Source organism: Notolepis coatsorum (genome assembly GCF_963971535.1).
Source record: "Notolepis coatsorum genome assembly, chromosome: 1".
NCBI lineage: Eukaryota > Metazoa > Chordata > Actinopteri > Aulopiformes > Paralepididae > Notolepis > Notolepis coatsorum.
In genome coordinates this window covers 104,983,172-104,999,112 of record NC_140165.1, presented here as the reverse complement: position 1 = coordinate 104,999,112, position 15,941 = coordinate 104,983,172, and the positions used below count along the sequence as shown (strand labels likewise).

General features: G+C 50.0%; 1 protein-coding gene across 1 annotated transcript in view; it reads right to left on the bottom strand.

The window, feature by feature from the left end:
• LOC311235308 (coronin-2A-like) overlaps positions 1-15,941 on the bottom strand; it is a gene marked incomplete at both ends in the record, with an annotated part of 99,645 nt that overhangs the window by 31,609 nt on the left and 52,095 nt on the right. The window contains one exon of the mRNA XM_084322731.1: positions 15,486-15,582. Within this exon, the coding sequence (XP_084178857.1) occupies positions 15,486-15,582 (97 nt within the window). The remainder of the gene's footprint in view (positions 1-15,485; positions 15,583-15,941) is intronic.

The following is a 15,941-nucleotide window of genomic DNA, read 5'->3' as shown; positions in this document are numbered from 1 at the left end:
AAACACTCTGACTACGACGTCATCTTTGATGGAGGATGTTAGTCGACCCTACACCTGGGTGCCAGTGCCAGCGAGGACTTCGTCAACATGGAGAACGGCGGCTGGGTGGCGTAGTGGACATACCCTCGTCACCAACGCAGGAGATGCTGGGTTCGACTCTGTGTCCCGTTAACCAGTGTTGCAGTCCTCTCGGCCTGCGCTCAGGGTGAAGGTAGGAGTCCTGACCGGACTTTAAACACTTCTTCTTTTCTTCCCTTCTAAATGTTTTGTAATAACGATGTTTCCAAAACATGTGTTGCTGCAATACATTGAGGATACGACGCGTGTTGTGTGTGAATTGTCTTGTCACTGGTATAGCTTCTCTCTCCATAGTAAATCGGCGTTGTTTTTTACATGTGTGAAAATGAACTGGTTAGTTGTGATGAGAACATGTGTGTTCATGTAACGTTGTAACGTGGGTGAACTCACAACTAAGAGGGTTAGTTAACCTGTGAAGCTATGCTTAGTGACATGTGATTGAGGAATGCATCTTTTTCTCAGCCTGTGATGACAATGAACAGCATGTTCACATATTAACAGGGGTACCTGTTCAACTTGGTCGTATCAAGGGTAAGATAGGAGGGGTGACCCCCCGGTTTCCCTGGGGCTTCCCCCCCCTCCTCTCAGACATGTTTGGTTACAATATATTGTGTCACTGTGTTTGTGGGGATACGATGTAACCCTCAGCTTAAGTTGCTGGGGTTGTGCTTCCGCTTGAGAAACTATTTTTTCCTAAAGAAAAGGTTGTTTGGTCACTTATCATGTGTGCTTAGCAAGGTCTGTGGCCATTACATAATCGAGGACTTGTGTCTTCTCTCGTTATGAAAAACAGCGTTCCTCTGTAGTATGAGTGTACTTTTGCCATTTTTTGTTGTGATGAAGGGTTGTGTGTGGCGTTGTGATCTACAACTGGGTTAGGTTTGGCCCACAGAAGTACATGTGTAAGTCTGGACCGGGGCTCTTAAAGGGGCCCTCTCTGTTCTGTGTTTTTCCTTAGTAAAACTCAGATAGCAGGTTAGCACATGAGCTATGTGAAGCTGTTAGATGCTTCATGTAGCATGCTATGACTGTGTCATGCTCTACTTTGTCATTACATCGTATCAGGGGTGAGGGGTCGTAAAGGGGTGAACTGGTAATCCTTTCCTCCCCTTTTCTGATTGGTCAGGGGTTAAAACCCCCTGTCCTTCAAGGTTCCTGTCACGTTGCTGTTCGGCATGTTACAGGGTGGGGGGGGGGGAGTTTCCTGGTCCCACGCCCTGAAAAATTTGGCGTGTGCACCGCGGAAATTTTCCCGCCATAGAGTACGTCACTGAGCGCGTCTCTATTGGTAAGACTTCCGTGAGTTGTTCAGGTCCATGTTATGGATCTGTTTCAGGGAGTTGTCAGAGCTCCTCCTCAAGAAGCTCCTCCTCAGGGAGAAGTGCCTTCTGTGAGTTCGGACTCTCCTTCCCAGTGAGGGAGCCTCCTCAGAGTTTCAGAGCCTCCTACTCAGATTGTCAAGGTGAGTAGAACTTCAAAAAGGAGTTCTGCTCTATTGTGTGTGTATTCGATTCAATTCGATTATTGAGTGTGTATTGGTTCAGTGCCTCCTCCTCGGAGAGCCCTAACCCAAGTGTTACATAGCTCAATGTTGCAATATTTCTTTTCAATCTATACAGCTCGCGTGGGAAGTCTCTCTGGGGGTTCCCCGTCCTCTCCTTTTTGGAGTAGGTGGACGGGATATTGTTTAGGGTTTCCCTGACTCCTCGCCTTATAGGTCTGTTGAGTCATGGGTTTCCCCCCGTCATAGGGGTACGTCGCTCACCGTCCCCTCTTATGAAGTGTGGTTGACGGGGTGGTGTTTCCCTCAGCCGCGTCGCATGGGACCCATGTCCGTATTATTTTTTCTTTTTCTGGAAAATGTAAAATTAAAAAAGCGGCTTCTTGTCGTTCCCCAGGCGGCTTGGAGGAACGGTATCTGGTGTCTTGTTAGACTATCCATTGATGTGTTTTGGGTCTCGACGCATACATAGTGCTGGCTCTGGGTGTTTCTGATAGGAATCACGCATGAGGCTGGTGCGCCTTGGTTGCTCGTTATTAAAACAGCGTTTTTATAGGGCAACTGGGATGGAGTTTGTCTCTTCCGAGCGCCAGTTTACTAGGTTTGTCTCGACGGATTCTCGTTCATATCTGGGGGATGTTAACGGAATAGATCAGAACATAGGTAGAGGGGTCTCACGCCCTTGGGGTGGGCCACTGAGCGCGGTACGAAAGGGACCGTCTGGGTGGCGCTCTCTTTTCATGTTTTAGATCGACACGCATACCTACCCCCTCTCCTGGAGTGGGGATGTCGGCGTGGTTATGGCACGGGACTGGTTCTGGTCACGCTGGTCCAGGTCAGTTAACCCGTTGTCTGCCGGGGACGCAGATCTGCTGTTCTGGTACCCTGAGGGACTTGTGCTTTTTTCGGGGGAAAAAATGCCGGGTCGGCCCGGGTGTCACAGGGTTGGGCGTTATGGAGACCCTTTGTTGGGTACAGGTTGTACCTGGCACTATCATGAAAGGGCTGGTTCTCCTTTCTTTTCGCTCCTCTCTCACGCATGGCGAAGAGGGGGCTGTTGGGGTGGTCTTCTGGACCTCCTCTGGTGACCCTGTGTGCTTCCCGAGCCGCCGGGCCCGGTCCGAAGTAATGTTTCATAGACCCGTAGGCCTGGAATAACCCTTTTTTGAAAACTGAAACACTTGTACTGCGGTATAGCCAGTGTATACCCGCAGGTGTGTTTTGGAGTTTTTTTCTTGAGGGGTTATAGGAACAACCACCGCATGTGGTACCAAGAGGGTGGTTGATTCTCTGGTGTGTTGGAGCAGAGTCAACGCCCGGTTTACCCGGTTGAGTGTGCCCCTGCACATTCATGACGTCTGCCAATCGTGTCAGCCTTCTCTGCCTCGACCCCTCTGGGTGGGTTTTTTTTGGTGGAGGCTTTGTCATGGTGCGCAACAATGCCAGCATACGCCCCTTCCGCCGGGGTGCTGTTTTCAGTTGACCCCTTTGGCGCCTGTCTCGTCCGCAGTGCTCCAGGCTCGGGTCTAAAGCCTGCTGCCTGGTTTAAGGGATCGACCCCTCTGGGGTCGTCTCCCCGGTGCGCTGCCTGCTTCCGCTATAGTTTAGCCTTTTGAGTGCTTCAAGTTACGGCCATGCTGACTGCCTGTGTTGCAGGGTCAGTGTGCCAGGCGGCGTACTAGTGGGGGGAAGGGCCCGCTCTTGGAGGGGCCCTGTCCGAATACGCTGGCGATGTGGGGGGCGGTGTCACTGAGTGACCGCCTGGTGAGGTCTTGATGCTTTGGCGTCATTGACCTCTCCGGGCCCCCTTTTTTCGGGGGATCCAGTCCCTTCGGTGGGTCTGGGTCTTCCTTCGCGCTCCGCTGCTACGGCCTTGCCACAGGGTTGAGTTTGCTCTTGACCCCGTGATTTTGGGGGCAGTAACAAGGGTTGTTCCTTCCGTTCGTTCCCTGGTGGCATGCGGGTTGTGCGTGTGCGTAGTCGTGGGGTCAAGCCACGGTCTGCTCACCCTGTGCGTTGAGTTGCTCGAGTTTCTCTTCGCACGGTCAGATCCGTCTCCCTCCCGTCCTCCAATAGGGAGGGTATCCTCCATTAGGGAGGGTCGGGGGGCTCGGTCCTCTCCGGTCTGATGGTTGTGGGGGGCCTCAGCGGGGTACATTTGTCGAGCTTCTGGCTCCCGCTCAGCTCCTGTAGTGCAGATGACGCTGAGCGGAGCCAGTATGATATAGAACGTAAGGTTATGTATATAACCAAGTTCTATGAATACTGGTGACGCCCTGCGGCCCTTGACCTCGCCTTGTGGTGAAAGTTTGGGAAGGAGGCGAGTAGGTGACCACACACCTGCTTATGAAGGTAGCGGATAGGGGTGTGGCCAGACGGATGCTGGTATGTAAAGGTACATTGTGGATTTTTATTCAGTGCTGTGCACAAAGTGAGGTTAGTGCAGATGACGCTGAGCGTCACCAGTATTCATAGAACTTGGTTATATACATAACCTTACGTTAATGCTATTATGTAAGAACATAGGTAGTTAATATTATTGGGTACTGTAACTGAGGGGTACAATTCCCTGACTGTATTGATAAGTATGGTATCATTAAACCACTACCGCTTTATGTACTTTAATTACTGGCCATACAGTACACGATATATGAATATGATGAACACTTCCCACAATGAAATCGGTTCCAAACAAAGGTATAATCAAGTATTTAATGGAGCAAAAGGTACATAGGATACTTTACATTATTCTTTGAATGCACTTGTAAGGCAAAGGAATGTGCGTAGGCAAATCAACAACGAATGTCCATTCTCTGGTTACGCAGGAGGTAATTATACAACCTGAATCTTAGGGAATTATATCTATGGTACACTAGTAATATAGCGGGAGATACTGGAAGGGGTTCCCCCTGGTTGTAAGCCAGCAGGGGTAGAAGATCTGTCGGTAGTAGAACGTCTGGTCAACGATGACTAAGGAGACTCCAGGTACAGGAGCCGGTGCAATAGCCTCTTGATCCACAGACGAATACAGCTGTTCTCCGTAGACTGTAGCTCCACAGTGAAGAAAGCTAGTCGGCCTCAGGCTCTCTGAGGCGCCGACTCGACTTGACTCCTCGCGGGGTAAATCCAACACGTGCAGGCGTCTGCGATTATCCGCTCCATAAATCACAGGACCAAAGCAAATATATTCCAGCCGCAAAGGGCTATGCAGTCGTCGGGTAGATTAATCCAGTGTACATGTCCATACGGTTCTCGTCTAGGTCTCCTCGGGTGAAAGCGCCATGTGGTCAGCCCAGCCTGGATAAGAACTCTAGCTAATACGAGGAAGCGTTGGAGATGCTGGTCACTGTAGAACTTTAACCGCACGATACACTATACACAAATAGACTATTATTGACTTAATAGAAATATGTCGCACTCGACGGTATAGCGCCAAACTCTGACAATTCAGTTATTAATTCGCACGCGGTCTCAATGCTCTATTCTGGGGCCAAACAGGCCATACTTCACCGCACGTTGTATCGTGGGTGAGGCTTCAACTTATTGGGTAACATACTAAGGGTAAGAAGGGGCTTCTATATTCGCCTGCGCCGTATTTATACGCACGGTGAACAAACTAGTACCAATCTCATTTCTGTCGCGTATCCCTGGGCAAGGCCGGGCATGTCCAGACACGTCTTGACGGTGACTTTGAACCTGACTCCGGAGGCCGGTCCCTGGCGCCGGTGGACCGCTGTCCAATAGGAGAATGAACTATTATGGTCTGGGCTAAAGGGATATTCCGTGTATATGTACAAGGAATATACAGGGGATATCAAACGATATACAAATACTATGCAATATATATCAATAAATAAATATATATATTCGGTTTAATCTGATCCTTTGTAACAGCCGCCCCCTAATTAGTCCCACCTAATTAGCTAAGCAGAGACAGATTAACCGCACTGTCCACTACTCAATGTCTGTTGTGAGGGGTCGGTCAGTTCACAAAGTCATGGGGTCATGGTCGTCATCGATGGTATCGGGGAGCCTTGGCAGTTCTATTAGCCTCGCCACGGGTCGGGTGTAGATCCGCCCTTGGACGAGCACTTCGGCTGCTCGGACCTTTCCGTCGGCACCGGTGATCACTTTGCTTACGCGGCCAGCCGGCCACATAGCTCGGGGTAGTGACTGGTCGATAATCATGACGACTGTTCCTTCTGTCAAATTGTCTCTCTCTTTCACCCATTTCTGGCGGGTCTGTAGAGACGGTAGATAGTGGAGTAGGAAGCTGTTCCAAAACTTGTCAGCCAATACTTGACTGTACCTCCACATTCTTCGGCCATTCGCTTCTTCAGGCCTGTACATGGTCTGTGGTAGCGCGGGGTCCAGCCGCCCCATCAAGAGTGTGTTGGGGGTGACTGGGTCGACATCTGCTACATCACTTGAGACGTAACCGAGGGGCTTTGAGTTCAATACTCCCTCGATCTCCGTGAGGACTGTCATTAGGACTTCTTCCGCCACGGTCTGGGCCCCAAGCACGGCGTACAGGGCTGTCTTTATTGAACGTACTTCTCGTTCCCAAGTTCCACCGAAGTGAGGTGCGTTCGGGGGATTAAACTGGAAGTCAATCTGGTATGGAGCGAGGTGGGTCTTAAGTTCTGGGCCCATAGCTTGGAAGCTCTCTCTCAGCTCTCTTTCTCCGCCTTTGAAGTTTGTCCCGTGATCAGACAATAATATAGACGGTTTACCTTTCCGCGATGTGAATCTTCGGAAGGCCATAAGGAATGAGTCTGTGCTCATGGTTGGAAGGAGTTCTATATGCATCGCTCGGGTGGTCATGCATTTGAATACAATACCCCACCGCTTCTCGGTTCCTCTTCCTTTCTTTATATACAGCGGGCCGAAACAGTCCATACCGGTGGAGTGAAAAGGCTTGTCGCCGAGTCGGAGGCGACAGGGAGGTAGGTCAGCCATCCGGGGTATACTGGGCTGCGCTCGCCACTTACGACAGTCTAGACAGGTTCGCTGGAAGCGCCGCACTGCTTCTCTCCCTTGCAGTATCCAATAACGACGTCTGATCTCCGCGAAGACTCTCTCTGCCCCGGCGTGATGCACGTCCTCGTCGTATTTCTTTATGATCAGCTCTGTGACCTTGTGTCGGCTGTTTAAGACTATCGGGTACTTGACGTCATCCGGTAAGTCTGGAGCTCTCCGCAGACGACCACCCACTCTGATGAGACCATGGGCGTCGCTCTCGGGGGCTAGGTGGAGCAGTCTGCTGTCTGATGGGACGGGCTTTGCTCCCTGTAGACAGTCTAGCTCATCGGGGAACGAGTCTCTCTGGGCTCGTTGTAGTAGAAGAAGTTCCGCTTCTCCGTAGTCAGCTGCAGTAATGTCAGTAGTGAGCTGAACCTCTGGGTGGTGCCACAGGAATGTCTTTAGCTGCGCACTCTCTAGGGTGAGGCAATCGTCTATGTCGGGGTCTGTGGAGACGAGTGTGTTCAATCCACAGAACATAGATTTCTTGTTTTCTGCCTCCTCTTTACTCGCTTCCCGTGGGGTGGGTGTAGGCCACTCTTCTTCCGGGAGCTTGAGGAACTCTGGCCCGTCACTGTATAGGTTGTGACGGGTGAGGTCATCCAGGGACATTCCCCGGGTGATGACGTCAGCTGGGTTGTGTTTTGTGTCCACATACCTCCAGCTTGCTACTTCTGTTAAATCTTGAATCTCTGTGACTCTGACTCCCACGAAGACCTTGTATCTGCACGAATCAGACCGGATCCATGTGAGTACTGTCGTGGAGTCTGACCACAAGATTGTTCTTTGCACCGGAATGGTGAGTTCACGTTGGATTAACGTGGCGAGTTGCGCTCCTGCTAGGGCTGCGCAGAGCTCTAGACGCGGGATAGATTGTTGCTTTCGTGGGGCTATTCTTGAGCGGGCCAGGATGAAAGCAGTATGTATTTCTCCTCCCTCCTCTCGGGCACGCAAGTAGGCCACCGAACCGTAGGCTACTTCGGAGGCGTCGCTGAAGACGTGCAGGTCCATCTGGCACGTCTCCGGCCTCACTGTGGGTGGGAAGTAGCTGCGGCGTATGTTGACACCTGGGAGTGAGCTGAGTTCCGTCTCCCACTCTCTCCATGTGGATGCAAGGTGTTCGGGTATGGGGTCGTCCCAGCCCTGGTCCTTGTCCCATAACGCTCTTACAATCATCTTTGCCCTGGTGGTGTAAGGTAGAATACATCCCAACGGGTCATATTGTCTGGCGAGTGTTCTGTATACACTCCGTCTGGTGGTCGGTAGTGCAGTCGACCTTCCCTGCTCCTTGGTCAGGGGTGTGTGTTTATAATGGAGCGAGTCTGTTTTGAAGCGCCAGACTAGTCCTAATGTCATTTCTTAGGCTTCTCCTGGGATGGTCGCCATCCAGGTCTCGCTGCTTGCTGCCTTGTCCTCGGGGGAGAGGCTGCGCAATACTTGCGGGTCGCTGCTGGCCCACTGCCTGAGATCAAAGCCGCCTTTGATCAGGGAGGCGCGGAGCTTGAGTAGAAGGGCCTCGGCTTCTTCTGGCGTCGAGACGCTTTGCAGACAGTTGTCCACGTAGAAACTATTTTCTACACTTTTTCGGACCTCTTCATCAGCTGGTGGGTCCTCTGCGACGTGTTTTTGCAGTGCAAACGTAGCACAGCATGGGCTGCATGTGGTTCCGAAAGGGAGGACTTCCCATTGATAGATGGCTGGTTGCTCATCCCCGATCCTCTCTCTCCATAGGAACCGCAGCAGGGGCTTGTCCTCCTCCACTAGTCTCACCTGAAGGAACATCCCTTTGATGTCGCCGCTGATGGCCACCTTGTCCTGGCGGAAACGTAGTAACACGCCTAGTAGGGAGGGGCCGAGTGTTGGGCCGGGCAAGAGCTCTTTATTCAGATTTTGTGATCCGATCTGGTAGCTGCAGTTGAACACAATACGATCCTTGCCGTTGTGGTGGACTTTGTGGTGCGGCACGTACCATGATTCGGTCGTCTGATCGGCCTCTTTAATGTCAATTTTCTTTATGTGTCCCGCTGTGATTAGCTTGTTAATCTCAGCGCGGTACACAGTCTCTTGAGCGGGGTCTCTGGCTAGGCGCCGCTCTGTGTTCAATAGATACCGCTCCGTCGCTTCTTTTGGGGCGTGGAAGGTGGGCATACCCTCTCGCCTCAGGAGTGGAGTTGCGTATCTCATCACTCCGTTGACTTTGACTCTCTTTGTCCCTTGCTCGAGGAGGGCTATAGCGTAAATGTCTTCCTTGGAACGAATGTCTTTCTTTTCGTTCTTAAAGGGCATTGTCTCTAGTGTCCATAGCCTCTCGACATGCTGTAGGAGGGTGGTGTCTTCTTCTGTCACTCTGGAGTGGAGGCAGCTAGTGGCTGCTGTTCGGTTAAGAGACTTAGCGGGGGGGCCTTGTAATGTCCATCCTAGGCGGGTCTCGACTGCTGCAGGACAGCCTCTGGGCCCTGTGTGGACCCGGTCTATCGGGACTATGAGGTCTGCATGGTCGGAGCCTATCAGCAGGGTCGGGGTGGCACCGTCTATGAGCGGTATAGGTAGTTGACGCAGGTGCACATATTTATCCATCAGCTTGGCGATGGGGTAGGTGTACTGCGACAGGCCTATTTCTTGGCTGGTGAAAGCGTTAGTAATCCTATACCGTCTCTCTGGCTGCCCGCTTGCTGCGATAGTGAAGGAGACATTCTCGCCCTTTATCGTCTTTAGATCTCTTCTTATTGTCCGAATCGTCATCTGGTTTTCGCTCCCCCGCAGCCCCAGCTGGGCCACAGCGGACGCGAGGAGAAGGGTCTTCTCTGACCCGTCGTCAAGGACGGCGTAAGTGTCCATGACCTTGTCTTGGTAACTCAGTGTTACGCGGACCACCTTTAAGAGCACTCGGGCGCCCCCGCTGCTGGCGGGGTCAATGTACATAACACTTGCCTTTGTGCTGCTTGAGGGTGCAGGCTTTCTTCTGTTACTGTCGTGTAGGACATCTAGGTGGGCTCCGTCACACCGACTACACCTCTTCTTTAAGCGGCAATCGGCTGCCATGTGACTGCGCGCACATCGGTAACAGCGTCGGTTGGACTTTATCCATTGACTCACCTCGTCGGCGGTCATCTTCTTGAACGTGTCACATTGTGACAACCAGTGTTCCTTTTCGCAGTACGGGCACACCATCTTCCACTTCTCTTTCATCGAGGGGGTACTGTGGTTCTTGCTGCTCGGTACTGATTCTGATTGGTGCATGACGGTCACCAATCTTCGGCCATCGTTTGCTCTCCTAGGTCCCTCTCTGGAGCTTGGGGTGCTCCGCATGAACGTATCCAACCGTAGGCTGTTGACTTCTCTCGCCAGGAAGTCGGCTAGGTCTAGGAGGGATGGCTCGGGACCGTTAGGATCACGGTGGTCTCTTTGCCGCCTGAAGCGCTCTTGTCGGGCGGGCGGAAGCTTCTCTAAAATCCTCTCGACATTAGAGTTCGCGTACAGTTCGTGCATACCCTTTTCTCTTTGCGCCCCCAGCATCCCTACCAGGGATTGTACCTTGATAGACAGGTCATCTAGTGAGCGATTGTCTGTGGCTGGGGGTAGGCGGTCAATATGCCTTATCTCTTGTATTACGTAGTCCCATATGCGTCCATATCTTTGGTCGAGTGCTGCTAGAGCCGCTGTGTATGGGGTAGTAGAGGTGGCATAGGCCAGCGCTATATTGTGCGCTCGGGGCACCTTGAGGTGCTTCAGTAGGATAGCATACTTGTACGGTTCGTCAGCTACATCGGACATCATTGTCTCTAAGCACATTCGTAGCTCCGTGTACTGTGCTCTGTTCTCGTGGGTGAAGTCCGGAAACGTCGGTGTGCCAATGTATGATGCCATGGATGGCTGGCACATCGGTGAGCGTTGGAAGAGAGGCCTCCTAGGCGAGTCTCCTCTTACGCCTCTTGGTGGGCTGGTACCTGCTGGGTACCATGGCCCGCGTATCCAGGTGCTATTCCTCGGGGCTGGTCGTGTGTCAAGCTCACCCGTGAATTGAGTCGGGGGTCTGTAGCGCAGAGCCGCGGGGGTAGAGCCTGGGCTGTACTGGACCTCCTGGTCCTGTGGAGTTCTGTGCTGCTGTCGGGCTTGACTCTCCTCCTCTCCCTCTTCTTCTTGCTCTGGCAGGTCCTCTAGATCCTGTAGTCGTCTATTTAGCCTCTCCGCGGTGTAGACCGTTTCTTCCTTGTAGCTGGTCCTCGCGTGGACCGGTCGGGGAAGGAGTTCGGAGGGGGGTATAGGCTCTCTCTGGTGGTCGGGCTCAGGGTCGCTTGATCGGGTAGGGGAGGGTGCCCTTGACCCGTGTCTTGACGAGGCCCTGGAACCCTGTGCGGAGGGAGGGGGTGTTGCCCTGGTGATCAGCTGCTCCATTATCTGCGCTTGTAATCGGTCGCGCTCGGCTTCTCTTTGGGCACCGGCAGCGGCGCGCTGGGCGTCGGCCCGGTCCCTTGCCATATTCTCTTCCGTCTGAAGGCGTCTAATCTCTAGACGTATACGATCTTCGTCGCTCCGTTGCTGCGCTTGAATGCGTTCTCTTTCCATGGAAGAATGTTCGCGCTCACTAAGCGTCTGTGCTTGGAGTCGATCGCGCTCTGTTGAGGCTGCTAGGCTGGCGAGGAATGCCTGTGCCAGCATCTTGTCCGCCTTGCTGGGGGAAGACGCTGGTTGAGGTGATCCGCTCCTGGCAGTACTCGTTGGAGATCTGTTCTCCTGTGGCGAGTCCTGGAGATCCATCTCCGGGGTCTCTTCTTCTTGTAGCGGGTAAAGTTCCATCCCTGGAGAGCTGTCTTTATCCTGGAGCTCTCCGGGGACTACTTCTTCGGTCTTGGCGGGGGGTAAAGTCTTGTCAGGTCCCTCCTGGTCCCTACCGTGAGCTTGGTCAGTTACGTTAGAACCCACTAGGGCCTCTATTGGCGGGGTAGCCTGGGCGATAGGGTCGGACATAATTTTACTATCTACTTTTTCCGCGTTTACCGTCTGTAGAAGGCTAGGTAGTATATTGGCAACGTAATCCTCTAAGTACTGAGGTGTCTGCCGTCTACGCTGCGGGCGATCTACTTTAGGAGAACCGTTTTGTGGAGTGTTCATCATAGGCCATGTCAATATTAATACCGCTATATTAATATTACACTAGTTACCCTCCGGCTCGAAGGACCAATTGTAACTGAGGGGTACAATTCCCTGACTGTATTGATAAGTATGGTATCATTAAACCACTACCGCTTTATGTACTTTAATTACTGGCCATACAGTACACGATATATGAATATGATGAACACTTCCCACAATGAAATCGGTTCCAAACAAAGGTATAATCAAGTATTTAATGGAGCAAAAGGTACATAGGATACTTTACATTATTCTTTGAATGCACTTGTAAGGCAAAGGAATGTGCGTAGGCAAATCAACAACGAATGTCCATTCTCTGGTTACGCAGGAGGTAATTATACAACCTGAATCTTAGGGAATTATATCTATGGTACACTAGTAATATAGCGGGAGATACTGGAAGGGGTTCCCCCTGGTTGTAAGCCAGCAGGGGTAGAAGATCTGTCGGTAGTAGAACGTCTGGTCAACGATGACTAAGGAGACTCCAGGTACAGGAGCCGGTGCAATAGCCTCTTGATCCACAGACGAATACAGCTGTTCTCCGTAGACTGTAGCTCCACAGTGAAGAAAGCTAGTCGGCCTCAGGCTCTCTGAGGCGCCGACTCGACTTGACTCCTCGCGGGGTAAATCCAACACGTGCAGGCGTCGGCGATTATCCGCTCCATAAATCACAGGACCAAAGCAAATATATTCCAGCCGCAAAGGGCTATGCAGTCGTCGGGTAGATTAATCCAGTGTACATGTCCATACGGTTCTCGTCTAGGTCTCCTCGGGTGAAAGCGCCATGTGGTCAGCCCAGCCTGGATAAGAACTCTAGCTAATACGAGGAAGCGTTGGAGATGCTGGTCACTGTAGAACTTTAACCGCACGATACACTATACACAAATAGACTATTATTGACTTAATAGAAATATGTCGCACTCGACGGTATAGCGCCAAACTCTGACAATTCAGTTATTAATTCGCACGCGGTCTCAATGCTCTATTCTGGGGCCAAACAGGCCATACTTCACTGCACGTTGTATCGTGGGTGAGGCTTCAACTTATTGGGTAACATACTAAGGGTAAGAAGGGGCTTCTATATTCGCCTGCGCCGTATTTATACGCACGGTGAACAAACTAGTACCAATCTCATTTCTGTCGCGTATCCCTGGGCAAGGCCGGGCATGTCCAGACACGTCTTGACGGTGACTTTGAACCTGACTCCGGAGGCCGGTCCCTGGCGCCGGTGGACCGCTGTCCAATAGGAGAATGAACTATTATGGTCTGGGCTAAAGGGATATTCCGTGTATATGTACAAGGAATATACAGGGGATATCAAACGATATACAAATACTATGCAATATATATCAATAAATAAATATATATATTCGGTTTAATCTGATCCTTTGTAACAGGTACCAAGTCCTTTGAATTACAGCATTGCCCTTTAATTTGCGTCATGACGTGAGATGACGTGAGATAGATGTCACGACAGCCACGCCTTGCTTTACAGCAGGTGAATCTGCGCACGCGCAGATGAGATTACAGAAACCACGGAGAAAGACACGCAGCTGATAACGTTGCTGGATAACGAGATGAAATAGCATGATAAAAACAGTTATCAAACAGTTATAAAAGATTCCCCCAGTTGCAAAACCGAAGAAGCGTTGCAGTTAAAGTAGCCTGCGGTTTTGGTGAGTTCCATCAATATTATTGTGCTATTCAATTGTCGAGTGTACAGAATGGTTAGCTCCATGTGTAACAGAGGCAACTCGCCCCTGCCACGAATTCGACCATGCCTTGAGTGGGAGTCGAACCCCAGGCGTCCGCACTGCGGGCGACATCACAAACCGTTGCGCCAAGAAGGGAATTCCCTTCTAAGCGCTCAGTTTGTATGCCTCTGGGGAGTGAGTTTTACACCCGTTACATTCACCCCCCCTAAACTCACACCACCCAAGGCATCCGGGTCACGGCACCAGTGTAACAGAGGCAACTCGCCCCTGCCACGAATTCGACCATGCCTTGAGTGGGAGTCGAACCCCAGGCGTCCGCACTGCGGGCGACATCACAAACCGTTGCGCCAAGAAGGGAATTCCCTTCTAAGCGCTCAGTTTGTATGCCTCTGGGAGTGAGTTTTACACCCGTTACACATGCTACAAGCTAACAACGATAAAGTAGATTCATTCTGAGTCATACACGAACTGCCCCAAGCTCAATTTGGTTAAATGAAAACTAGGAAGGAACCATTTCAGAAGTACTTATAATTGTATTGATATGCTGTACGATAAGAACAAGGTCTATATACATTTTGAATGTTTTTGAGAGTTTTATATGAACGTGGGGAACGTTCCATATGCTAGCGCACTTTAGCCTAAATTAGCATGTGGCATATGATAATCCCACGTGCTGTGATGAGATAGCCTACTTTAGCTTAGCATAGTTAAAAGTATCCTGATTGATTATTCATTCTGAAAGCAATGAAAAGATGATGAAGCGATAAAAGATGGTAAATAGCTTTTATTTTCTGAATGCCTGCTTGACGCAGGCCAGGTTTTTCTAGCACCCCGTTCCACCCTGGGAGCAGTTCCAGGAGTCCAGACCACCCATCACCACGTGTGCCCATGCGGGGACGAGGCGGTGTGCCGGATGATGCAAGATGGCGAGCCAACCCACTGAACCTCTGATATAGCTCAAGGCTAATGCCAGCCTGATTTGAATACCCCTGTTGCTCAACTCCTGTTACCTCAACAGTCCGGTAGGATTAAACTGATTGAACTTGAATTATAAGAACTTCCACGGATTGAACTGATTGAACGAGAATACAAGGACATTCCAAGGGCTTCAACCCCGTTCACCTTTTGTTATTTTGATATTGTGTTTTGTATTTGATTTGATTTAATTTGATAATATACTGATAATTCTCCTATAAGAAGGGAGACTTAAAGGGTAATTACACCCAGTAAGATACTTGAACTACTGATGTTCTCTTGTAAAGAGGACGAGTTAAAGGGTCAATGTACCCAATAAGATACTTGAATCCCATTGATGACATTGATTATAGTTGAATCACTGATGGTTCTCCTGTAAAGAAAGAAGGTTTAAAGGGTAATTTCACCTAATAAGGTATTTGCATTCCCATAACCTCCTAGAATATTCCATTTGGTACTTTTGTTGTGTTACACCTTCAAAGGAAGAGTTTAAAGGAGCATTTCACCTAATAAGGTATTTACGTTCCCTGCACATTTAAAGGTTTAAATTAATATGTTTAAACATTTACCTATTGAAATGATAAACTGATATAGAGTTTACTGATGATAAAAGGATACATCCAATATCCAACCTTGAACCTAGCTTTTAGCTAGAGATAACCTCAGAGACGTCTGAACCAAACCTAATGTGTTGATCCAATCAACCTAGGGCTTGATATCGAACTAACCCTCCTTAAAGGAGAGGTTACTGAAAGAACCTAAAAGGGATACTTCGAACCACTTTACGTCTGTATGTATTGTTACTGTCTAGCTAGCACGCTTTTAGTTAATAAACTGGTTATTATTATAATTCTGTCTCTGGTCCACTATTCTTTTAATTGTGCATATTACTCCTCTCCTCATTCGAACCTAGAACTGTGCCCGTGGCGAACAGCTGTTACAAGTAAGTGACACAAGTGCTACATTAGGGTCATGTTGTATTACGTGTGTGTGTGAGTTTGTGTGTGTGTGTGTGTGTGATTGTGTGTGTTTGTGTGTGTGTTTGTGTGTGTGTGTCTCACCCAGTCCTCTCTGAGGCAGCAGTGACCTGTATTCAGTGAGGAAGTTGATGTAAGGTTTCTCAGTACTCAGCTCATAATACCTGATGTTACCATCTCCCTGGAAGAAACACAGTTAAGTTAATTAAGTTAAGTTAACACATTGACCGCCGGGTTCGCTGTGGGCGTATGGCCGTTTGTGCCAGCGCTGTAATGCAATGGGGGTAGATGCCGGTGTTTGTAGTGCTAAAACTATATTACATATTATAGCTATGGATCTAATAACACTGTTGATTGTCAGTGAGTTTCATCCGGTCAACATGCAAAAAACGGATTTTTTTTTCATACATACATTTCCGTTTTATACCGTGGTGAATATGAGTATAGTTGTAGAGTGATCCTGTGTAATCCCAGGGAACTCCGTCAAACAGCGCTTTAGAGCAATTCACTAAACATGTTGCCATTTCTCGCCTGATTATT